The sequence below is a fragment of the Impatiens glandulifera genome, chromosome 5, assembly GCF_907164915.1.
Source record: "Impatiens glandulifera chromosome 5, dImpGla2.1, whole genome shotgun sequence".
NCBI lineage: Eukaryota > Viridiplantae > Streptophyta > Magnoliopsida > Ericales > Balsaminaceae > Impatiens > Impatiens glandulifera.
The window spans coordinates 9142858-9155071 of record NC_061866.1 but is presented as its reverse complement, the minus strand read 5'-3'; the positions used below and the strand labels follow the sequence as shown (position 1 = coordinate 9155071).

At 33.6% G+C, this 12214-nt stretch overlaps 1 protein-coding gene across 1 annotated transcript; it reads right to left on the bottom strand.

Annotated features, from left to right (window-relative positions):
- Positions 1-1631: 1631 nt before the first annotated feature.
- Positions 1632-11234, bottom strand: LOC124938524 (eukaryotic translation initiation factor 5B-like). The gene is made up of 12 exons (XM_047478975.1): positions 11025-11234; positions 7734-9944; positions 7541-7648; positions 7203-7303; positions 6994-7084; positions 6755-6865; positions 6341-6406; positions 4669-4728; positions 3601-4158; positions 2750-2869; positions 2136-2255; positions 1632-2058 (listed from the first exon to the last, which is right to left on the bottom strand). Exons 2-12 carry the CDS (start codon positions 9906-9908, stop codon positions 1993-1995), a joined length of 3576 nt encoding a protein of 1191 aa, XP_047334931.1. The 5' UTR covers positions 9909-9944; positions 11025-11234; the 3' UTR covers positions 1632-1992.
- Positions 11235-12214: the final 980 nt, after the last annotated feature.

Sequence of the window (12214 nt, the reverse complement as noted above, 5' to 3'; positions counted from 1 at the left end):
CGAATAATGTCTACTGTTTTCTGCATATCAGGATCTCTTCCTTAATATAGCCTCACCTACCATAATCAATTTCTCAGCCGAATATTCTGGAGATTATATTCTTTTCCTTATATACTCTCTAGCTGCCATAATAAATTTCCCGTCAATCTCACATTTTTAGCTACTACCTTATTAATAATTATTTATTCTCAATCAATTAATTATTCCATATTTTGATTAATTGACTTATTAATAATTGTTACGTCTACCCATCAGCTTATTTTAGGGTTAAGAAACCTAATTCTAATAATCTTTCGTAACACAAAGTTACAAAACTAAACTCATTATTAGTTTGTTTTTTTTCTTTCATTTTTGTAACGTTTGGACGTATTTTACGATATTTTTAATAAAAGTTATCGTTTAAAAAAAAATAACCCAGAAAGGAAGAGGCAATATCCCTATAACAAATCAACATAAATGATTGTCTTTTGTCCAGAAATTCCTTTTAGTTGGAGTCCATTGCACAAGAATGAGGAAGAAACCAAGTGATTATAGCATGTTGGTTACATTAAGAAACAAAATTAAGTTTTCAATTTCAGGAGAACTACACACATAATTAGTTTAATATCAATGATGTTAAACATATACAAAAGTGAAAGTGAAATAAAATCGGCCAGTAGTTGCATTATTGTTCATACACTAAATGAACCAAGTAACAACTCTTTAACAATCCAATAATGTTTAATTGAGGCTTGTTAAATATTATAGATATTATACACACTTAAAAAGTCTATAATCTTTATTTTCTTCATAACTCTATTGTTTCTTTTTCCTTTCCTCTTCTTATTATTGTGTACTAATGGCAAGAAAAAGACTGAATCAAATACTAACTTCCATCTAGTTTGTGTGCCAAATTATTATTTGGGATTTGAAGTTAGGCCATTTTTAATTTTATCTTTATCGTATAGGGCTCAAACTAATAAAGACGTTTGAGGTTCGAACTTTAACATTTTTAACTAGAGGCTTTTATGCTAGATATACAGTTTGCGAATAAAGAAATTGACTGATTGCGAAGAAATTCATATTACAGTTATCTCTTAGTTAATGAAATATTTGACATTTAATAATTACGTGGCAAAAAAAAATAACATGTTAACATAGTAGCTAAATAATCCCGTATACATTCATTCGTTAAAAAAAACTCAAAATGGCTAAAAAAAAGGTTAAAATTCAATATCAAATGACAAAATTTAAAATGTGTTGTTCTTCATATTTGGACCAAACCCTCAAACAATCCAAACTAATACATACTATCAAGTTCATAAAATAGTGAAACTAATAGTCCTATAATGCTACTTATCTAATCATTTTCATTCTCAAAATAAAATAAAAAAATATATTTTTTATTTAATTTAACAATAATCAAATATCACTTTATTAAATTTCATTAATCACATCAACTAATTCATTAACCAAAATACAAATATATTTTTTATTTAAAAATAAAATATATTTTATCAATATATATTAATACTTTCAAATCTTTTTATAAAAAAAATACTCAACTCTTCTAACATTTTTTTTATAAATAAACCAAGTTTATTTCAATAAACCCAAACCGAACTAACTCTAAATATTAAATGCCATAACCAGCATATAAAACTATTGATTTGATATGATTTGAGTTTTAGTATAATAAACTCCAAAACCAGCAACAAATCCTCAAATAAATTAAAGTACACAAAAGAAAAGAAAAATAAAATGTGAAACTTTTCATGGTCTAAACAACAAACAATTCCCCAAATACTTGACATACAAAAATGATTTGGTTATGTTGCATTTATCCACTCTATTGATTATCTTCGCGGTTCTCCTTCGCAACTCCTTTAAATTATCAAACCCCGAGACCACAATCGATGCATGGCCAAAAAGCGGAACAATGAACCTTGTGAGAATGAAATCCTCCTCAAGAGATGTACCTTTTGGTGAGAATTTGAAAGCAGCATGCACTCTTCACTGAATTTTGAAGAGGTTCTTCAGTTTCACAACTAGCTTCCATTCTTCCATAGACAAATCATCCTGTAAACATTTGTGGTGAGTAAATTACAGTGACGACGACTCTATAAAATTTACTAAGGAATTGAAATTCTACTTACCCGATAGTTTGTTTTAAGAATATCGATGGATCTTCTAGAGATGTGGCTTACAAGCTCATCTTCCATCTCGAAATGCCTGCCAAACATCTTCTGCTGCTCATCGGAATTCGAGCTTGTTATCTGTTTAACATAAATGAATTTTGCAGTAAGAGTACAATTATAGAGCATTTCTAATAACTTCATAAATAAATTGCTATCAGCAGTTACTATTGTCCCCATCTGGAAACACTTGTATTAAATAACCTACCTGGTTTTCAGCTATATCCAATTGATGAACTACATTAACTTTGCATAGACGAGTCAAATAAGTTTTCTCTTTTTTTTCTTTGGACAATACCGTGCTACATCAATCAAACCATGAACTGAATTTCTCAATGGGAACATTTACAACTTTAATTTACTTGGGCTAAACTAATTTTAAGTGTACACTACTTGGATTAAAATTAGTTCAGGGGCTTGTTTGAAGTGGGTTATTTCGATTAAACTAAATTTAACTGTAGGATTGGGCATTTTCAATGAGAATCGAGCATGAGCTTAATGTTCTCTCATCATATATCCCTGTACTATAAAAGCTACCAACTCACAAGTTGGAAAATGGATAACTTATTTCATACCTTAATAGCAACTTTTTGGCCCTTCTTGGCATAATCAACCGGTTTGTGGTTATTCTCAATGGACGCAATACGGCCAATTTCAATAAAATCCTTCTGAGGAATACAAATTGGTGTTCCGATCTGTAGAAATGCATTTTAAACAATGTCAATTAGGTTCAACATAACAAATCTAAGAATGGTTTAGGAAATTAGCATGCATCTCCTAGTATATACAATCCCTGCAAATAATGGATTTGTCATGGACTTTCTATAGTTTGCTAACATTGTTTGCTTGTATAGTTGAGAGAAAGGCAAATAGAATATTTAAAACTGGAAGATAACCAAGGTAAAGAAAAAATATAACCTAATGATCAATGGCAACTCATTAAAAAAAATGACATATCAAGCCAATGACCATGGGAAGGAACCAATGAATTTTTTACAAGGTAGAAGAAAATAATGAACATAGTGGAGTGTATTTATTGATCAGGTATTGCACACAGGGACAAATTTTATTGATCAGATTTTATTTCATGTTTATGATAAAGAAAGCAAATATATGAAATTATGAAGTGGCTTGCTAGTAGTGAATTTTGTAGGATGAAGATGTCCTTTTATTTGAACAGTTGAAATTTACAGGTTTTGTATTTTCACATAAAAAGAGTTGATTGATTGTGAAAGCCGATAAGGATAGCATGTGCCATATAGAACTGAAAGAGAAAAACCGTCTCTATCATGAAAGCAGGTTGGACATGTCAACAAATGGTGGAAACCAACTAAGTACATTAACCCAGTGGTTATCATCCTGTACCTTGTAGTATCATGTCAAAAGTTTTTTTTCCTCAAATAAATAATCAATACTTAAACAATACCTTAGCAATCCCTTCAAGAACATCAACACCCAAAACAATGGGGTCCTTCTTGTTGAAGACACAGTTGGGCATAATTTTTAGTACACAAGGGAAAACTGCATCTTCAGCAGCTTCTTTCTTCTTTTCCTCTTTGAGATTATCAATATATGCCTTAAACTGATCAAACAAATGATAGATGATATCTGCAATGAATATCTTGACACCAAGTTCATCTGCAAGTTCTCGGGCTTCTGGAGTCACTTTAACATCAAAGGCCAATATCGTTGCATATTCTTTTTTCTTCTCGAGCATCACACTAGCCCTTACCACATCTTTCTTATGTACAGGACCAATGCTTATACCACTAACAGGTATACTCACAGCAGGAGATTTCAAGAACTCCAGTAATGCTTCCAAGGATCCAAGAGTAGAGGCCTGAACACAAACTCCTTCCCCAGTTTTGTCTATCCTGTTTAGTACTGATTTCATATCTTCCATAGCAGACTCCTTCATTTCTTCCAAATCATCATTAGGTCCTACAACATAGAGGCCAGTGCCAGCAATCGCATGCTCAAGGCCCTGCATGAAACAATACCATGAGAACCAAACAACTTCCTACAAACAGGAACACCAACATAGTTCATGGTGTTAAAACTACATAGGCCTTGTTTGATCTGGTTTATATTTGAATAATCAACTGATTATTTGAAAATAACCCCATATTTAAAATAATCTGGTTTTTAGGTACAATGACAATATTAACGCCGCCTTTCATAAATAGGGTTTTTAGGTACAAGGCCATAGTTCTAGTGTTCACTGTCTATAAGATGTATAAATAACTAAATAATCCAGGAAAGATTTATCAAAGTATTAAATTCAAAGTTACGAGTACAAAGAAATTATCATCACTTGTGAATGTCTCAGAAATGTTGACCGGATTCCATCTTTTAATACAAACTTAATATAATTTTGAATATAACCCAATCAGCATGCCTGGAAGGAACATGTAATAGCCTTCTGCTATAAATGTTTGTATTTTCAAATTGTTCCTCTTTTGGGTGCAAATGAAGGCTTAAAGTTAAAATTCACCTGTGCAGTGATCTTGATGCCCTGAGCTGCTTTAATCTCTTTGTGATGTAAAAATGTTCCCTGGCACCAAGAAACAGAAAATTAAGCACCTTATTGGGTGAAATATAATAATTATTTACTTTTTCCAAAAACAAAATTCATGTGAACCAGATATAGCATATGATCCTTCAAAACACTGTTCACGTCTGCCTGACTATAGTATCTTAGTATAAAAGGGTATAATTAGTTTTCCAGCAGTTAAAAAATATATCTAAAAAGAAATGTGGAATAAATATTTGTAGATCTTAAAACATGAATTTTTTACATGTACCACCTTGTCATAAATGGACATCTGTATATACCAAGAAAATTGAAGGACGAATGAGGAGCTGTGCAGAGGGGAATGGAGTAAGTTCATGCTTTTGAGTTATATACCTATTAGTCTATTTCTTTAGGGTAAAGGAGTATTTCCATATTCTATAAATACCTATTAATCTGTTTAAATTACAGTATTATTTACTATTTATTTTTTATGTTTTGCCTGTTCTTTGAGTTATAAACAAATAAATTAAATTATATATAAATACCTATTATTGCTGTGAATAAGTTTTAGTTAACTAGATTCTAATCACTAATAGATGTGTTCATTTATGTTGCATTTCAGGCATTCAATTTATTGTGCAAATGGTGAGTGTATAATGTGATATAATTAATATGATAAAAAATAGTTACAAACAATAATGTAGTAGAGATAGACAATAAGAATAAAAAAAATATTAAATTAACTTCTAAATGAAACATGACTATGCACAAACACATATATTAAATATAAAATTGAAAAATAATAAATTTATTATTTACAACAGATAGCCATTAAAGAATAAGAATAACTTTTGCCTACTTTTGTTTCCTTGTTTGATTTGCTCCTTAAACTTTATCGCATTTCTTTTTCAACTTTTGTTTTTATGTAATTTATTTTGTTCGCTATCTCAACCACATATATAAAATAATCATTTTGATAATAATAATAAGAAATAAAAAAGGAATGAGAATAAATTGGAAAGAAGATAGGTTTAGGGAAAAGATATAAAATCCAATTAAAGGCATACTATAACCAAATATTTAAATGTAATATAAATAATACATCAAAATAGAAAATGAAGAGTGAAGGATATTGTTAACTAAAATTTTGATATCACACCATTACTTGTAAGTATTATAAAATTATAAACTAATCATGCAGCATGGATGAAATATTAGACTATTAGTGTATATGGGAACATATTTTTCGATATAAATAAACTACACCCACATCCATGTCGGGATGCTTGGACCATACACACAAGACACAACACAAAATGAAACATAGAGGAACTATATCATGACTATTTGGCTAACACAGGTCCCACTTATACTATCTGTATCTTCCAGCCTCAACATAAAAACTACAATTAATTGTGATTGCCGACCTTTGAACTACTCCTGACATGCTTGTTTTAGGTTAAAAAAATATGTCCTGAGTTTATAACTATTAACAGATTTTATGGTGACCAATCATAATACTTAACATGTCAGGTAAACATTTTTTCTTCTATTTGGTAAGGCATCAGGTGATCCAATAGGTCGACAATGATGCAGATAAACTAAAAGTAGCATCATGTAGAAATCAGTAACAAACAAATGAATCGTATACCTTAACACGAAGCTCCTTCATAGGATGTGGCGTAAGTAATGCACGAATAGTGGTGACAATAGGTCCCTACAATAATAAATCATATTTAGAGTGTTGAAAAACGTTGAATAACTAAATGGAAATATCACTTTTTAAGTAATTGATATGTAAATTGATTTGATAAACTGTTTAACTAATACCCTATTAGTGACGCAATTTGATTAATTTTGATTTATTAAAGTTGATTTGTTAAAGTTGTTTGTATAATACCAAGTAAAGTTATCCCTTACCAAATTAAATCAGTTTTTTAGCATAATTTGAGTCATCAAATGAACTTAATTCAAATAAGCACTTAATTATTTAGATTATATCAGTTTGAAACACCGCCTTAGTTACCTCTCATTTAGATACCAGTATGAGTATGTTTATTCTTACCTGCATGCCACAAACAACTATCTGATCACCTTCATGAAGAAGTCCATTTACTAACACCACGTCAATAGTCGTGCCATGGCCTTCTACCACCTTAACCTCTAAAACAGTACACTGTAAAAGAATTGAAAGATGTCAAACAGGATGACATTTTTTCTCTCTAGAACACAGGTAATCAAATTATTTTTTTTCTTCCTGATTGTTATGCTTATGCGTGTATTTATTAGGGCTTTTGAGGATACCTGTATTTCATTGCTGTATGTAAGTTTTTCGATCATTGTCTTTTGTGTCCATTGAACGAGTAATAACAATAAATCAGGAATTCCTTCACCACTTTTGCATCCACAACCACACCATATAGGATATTAAGGATGATAAGAATGGCTTCAGTATTAACTAAAGAAAAAAAAAAAAGACATAAATAGAAGGCATATATATGGATAAAATATACCTTATAGCACTTGTAGGTACAATGCAGTAGGTTTCTCCCATATCTTTGTTCTTGTAATAAAGCTCTGTGTTTAATCCTTGTTCCTTGAGCTGAGTGATAATCTGAAAAGAGAATGGAAAATAGGGTATGAATAACCAAGCTGAACATATACATCATGCTGAGAAAATAAACGGACCCATTTGGAGACACTTGGATACAAAAAATCTGAATCCAAAACCATATGTGGACAAGATTATGTTTGGAAACTGAACTTAGTCACATATATATTTAGAGATAAGCTGTTTCTCATCTAGATCCAGATACATAAATTATAAGTGTTTCCCAAGTACCTATTTTACCTGAGTCAACCTCATATTAAACTCATTCTGAACATCTTTGGATTGTTGTTTCATTGCTTTAACAATTGGTGCATTTCGACAAGTTTTCCATCCATACAGTCTGTCAACCTGCAAGTGAAACAATGAAGTAGTCTATATTTAAGAGTGCTAAAACAAAAATATAATATTCATGAATAGAAAGACTACTTCATACCTTGTTCAGTGCGACAATGAATTCTGTATTTCTCATTTTTAAAAGATTAAGGGATTCAATGGTCTGTGGTTCCAAGCCATGCATAATATCAACCACCAAAATTGCTATATCGCATAAACCTGAACCCCGGGATCGTAGATTAGTGAAGGACTCGTGCCCAGGCGTATCAATGACCAACAAACCAGGGACATTCAATTTTGCATCAGCTTTTAGTTCTTTTGTCCTCTCACGGATATTCTCTGCTGGAAAATATGTCGCTCCAATTTGCTGAGTAATTCCACCAGCCTCACCTTCCTGAACATTAGTCCCACGGATGCAATCAAGCAATTTGGTTTTACCAGTATCAACATGACCCATAATACAACAAATTGGGGACCGTAGATCAGCTTCTCCCTGGCTAGGGGAAACAGCAGAACTTGGCCCTTTACTTTTATTCTTGTTCCTCACTTCAGCCTTAGATGTTTTGCTTTCCATATCCAGTGTTCCATTTGGTACAGTACTGGGAGAACTTGAGGAAGAAGCATCCAGCTTTGCACTCACAATCACAGGTTCAGGCTCAGGCTCAGGCTCGGAGTCAACTTCTTCATCAGCAAATGCACTTGAACCAGGGAGTTTGAGATCAGCATCATCCCAACTCTTTGCATCCCACTCATCTTCATCCTCATCTTCTTCATTCACATTATCTTCAACCACTTCAGCAACTTCTGAACTGTCTTCTTCAACCTTCTCTAGCTCCTTGGAATCCAATTCAGCCTCAACATTTTGTTGGATCTCCTTTTCATCTATACTCTCAACGCCCTTCTCCTGAACTGAACCATTTACCTGAGAATGATTTGGTTTCGACTTCTTTGTTTTATATATAGGTCTTTTAGAGGGGGCACCACCAGCATCAGCAGGGATTTGCAAGCCTCCGGCATTAGCAAGAATTTGATTCCTCATCGCCTCCAACCGACGAGCTTCTTCCTTTTGCTTTCCTGTCAAAAACTTCCCTTCTTGTTTCTTCTTCAAAATCTTCTCCTTTTCCTTTTCCTTTTTAATTCTTTTCTTTTCTTCAGCTATCCTCTCTAGTTCTTCTAGCCGCTTCTGCTCTTCTTCTTCTTTTCTTAGCTTCTCTTCTTCCTCCTTTTTTTTCTTTTCCTCCAGTTCCTTGAGCCTGGCAAGCCTCTCCTGCATCTCTCGTACATGCTTCGGGACTTTCTTGTCTATCACTTTACCTTTGGTCTCAACCTTTGCTTCTTCCGGCTTTTCTTGCTTTACTGCCTCAACTGGAACAGACGTCGACACAGCTGCTGCCGCTTTCTTCTCCTTCTCTTTCTCCTTTTTCTTTTTCTTCTTTTTCGCAGCAGCGGACTCCATAGGTCCATCCTCTTCGGCACCAATATCTGCAGGAGCAACTTCTTCGCTTTGAGTCTGAGCTTTGTCCTCTGGTAATGGAGTTGGAACAGGAACAGAAACAGGCAAAGGTTTTGCTATTACAGGTCCTTCACCAAGCTCAGCTAGAAGTTTATCTAGGTCATCCTCTTCTTGAACTGTTCTTCCAGCCTTCTTTTTTTTCTTTTTGCTCTTCGATGTCTCCACAGCATCTTTGGTAACCTCCTCCACAGCATCTTTGGTAACCTCCTCGTTTCCTTCATCCTTACTTCCATCTAGTTCATCCAGCGTATCAAAATTAGACGATGGTTTATCACTCTTCTTTTTTGACTTTGAAGACTTCTTCTTCCCCGTAAAAGTTGGTACATAATCTTCCTCTACATCCACATCCTCATCTTTATCATTATCATTATCTTGGTCTTCCTCTCCTAGTAAGCCAAACCCAGAAGCAGTAAAAGAATTACTATTACCACCCTTCTTAGACTTTGGTTTCTTCTTCCCAGCAAAGACTGGAGCTGCATCATCATCTTCATCCTCATCCACATCTAGAGTCAGAGCCTTTTCGTCAAATTCATCATCCTCAATTTGCGAATTTCTTGCTTTTCCCTTCTTTCCTTTCTTCTTACCACCTGTTGGGACAACACTCTCTTCTGGAGCTTGAAGTTGCTCCTCAGACATTTGAGTACTTATGGAATACTCGTCATCATCAATTAGAAGTGCCTTTTTCTTCGACTTCCCCCCTCCAGCCAGAGATGTCGCAGGGGCAGTATCATCATCGCGAGCACCGGGCTTCTTTCGACCCATTTAAGTTGCTTAATTTTGACGAACTAGTCTGGATTCCTGTTAGAACATGTGGTAACTACCCATTAACATTTATTGTATAAATAAATTAGCACATTTTATAATCAATACACGAGAAAATCAGAGTCTTTAATTTTAATCCCCACAAATTCTCACTCTAGGAACTCACATGATATGAAGAAGTCTATTCAAAGTTCTGCTACCTCCACCATTGCCGAAGTAGCCATTGGTGAAGGTTTCAATAGTCCAATAATTATTTTTTTTGTTTAGTTGTTTTTATCCCTATTTAGTTGTCCCGACGTTATCCCTCTGGAAATTGCAAAGCCTCGCCGACCGGAATCGCAAGTCGTGTTTCATCGCTTTCTCTTCTCTCCTACGACACTAGAACGAGACTGTTGGATGTTGCTGCTATTTGTTTTGGGGCTTAGGCTTATTTAATATTTGTTAGAAGTAAAAAAATTGAGTTTGATATTTTAGGTTATCTAGAAGAAATGGAGCCTACAAAAGTCCCTTGAACTATCTCGTTTGGGACATCTTATTTAGTGGTAGTGTATCTAAAAATTGGCTCAACCCGATAATTTGAGAGCTCATTTCAGATTTTTGCAAAATTATCATCAACCAAAAGTTTTGGCATCACCTTCAAATAAACTCAAGCATACTCCCTCTGCACACTTCAACATAATCCTCATTGCCTTTGTTTCATGTTCATGAACTGGTGGTTTGTGTGTTCTTAAGCTACAAACAAAGGCTTGCTCACTAACTTATCAGAATATTGGTTAACTCTTCTTTTAATATAAGATACATGTCTTAGCTTGTCTTATCTAAAAAATAATCTCATGCCAGAGAAGGATGAAGAATCTTGCAGCGAAACAACTCTAATCTACATATTTTCAAATAGTTGTTTCAGATACATTATAAATAGAATCAATCCAAGTTCCAGCAAAACAGAAGACATGCCAGGAATGTCATCAACCATTTGATACGTTGAATCAAATTATCTAGAATTAGCGAAATCAATTACGCATCATCAATACCTAACTAAAGTAATCCAACACGATGCAAAACGCAGAGAAATACTATAAGAAATTGTTTGAGGTAGCAATTGTGAATTGCGTGTACCGTGTACGGTGAGGCAGGGTCTGACGATTGGAGACGGCGAGAGCAGCAACCAGTAGGGGGCAGAGCTTGACGATATCGATTGGAATTTAGAGACGATGGCGATGGCGGGGAAAGCTTGCAGAAGGAGAAGAATGATATCCGCTCACCGCTGCTGTAGCTGGTCTGGCTGGTTGAAGAAAGAGAAGTTGCAGAAGGAGTGAGGAGAGGTTGTTTTTTCCTTCGGGTTTGTTTGCCCTAGCCCATGGGCTTACCATTTCTATCTTCAAAATTGTATGTTTCATTTTTAAACATATATTATTTGAAAAATATAAGTTTTTTATTTTAGAAATTAAGATAAAATAATAAATATTTAATTTATGTGTATTATAATTTATAAACTATATAATAAATAATTGTTATAAATTATGAAAGACTTTAAAAAAAAAATGATTGATTTAACTATATTTTTAATTTTATATAAAAATATATTAATTAATATGAATTAATTCATCTATTAACCTGTGTTTAATCGGGTTATTGTTATTTTGGTTTTTAGTTGGTTTGTTTCGTTTATTTGGATGACTTATGATAGTTAATATATCATGGGAGTCGTCCATGAACATGTTTTGCGTTTTGGTTTTTGCCTTGTCCTATTGGGGTTTTTGTTCTTGACATCATCGGTGATTGATTGATCATGACATCAGAAAAGGACATCACTACGACTGTCTGTGTCAGAACGATGCGCGTAGATCGAGTCAAGCAAGCTTTAGTAAGGCAAAAGCCAAGGCGATAGAGGCATGTATAGTATAGGAGGAGAGGGCAAGTTACGATTGTAAGCTTTATTGGTGGTCTTTGAAATTGTGTCTCGATTTGATTCATCTTGATTGGTGATAGTTAAAGTAACATGATTATTGTTACTTTAGTTTTAGCTGGTTTTTTCGGTTAATCAGATTACTTGTGTCAGTTAATACGACACATGTTTTGCGTTTTTATTTTGTCTTGTCCTATTTTGATTTTCGTTCTTGGCATTGTTGATGATTGACAGGTGGAGTGCTCTTTGAAATTGTGTCTCGGTTCCTCTTATTATGATGGACATGATGACAAACATTTTGATACTTGGCTCTCATTTATTCGTTTTTTAGGGATTGTGTTATGATTGTTCACTCTAACCGATTTGTTTTAGGCTACCATACTTTTGGTGAGACTCGGTC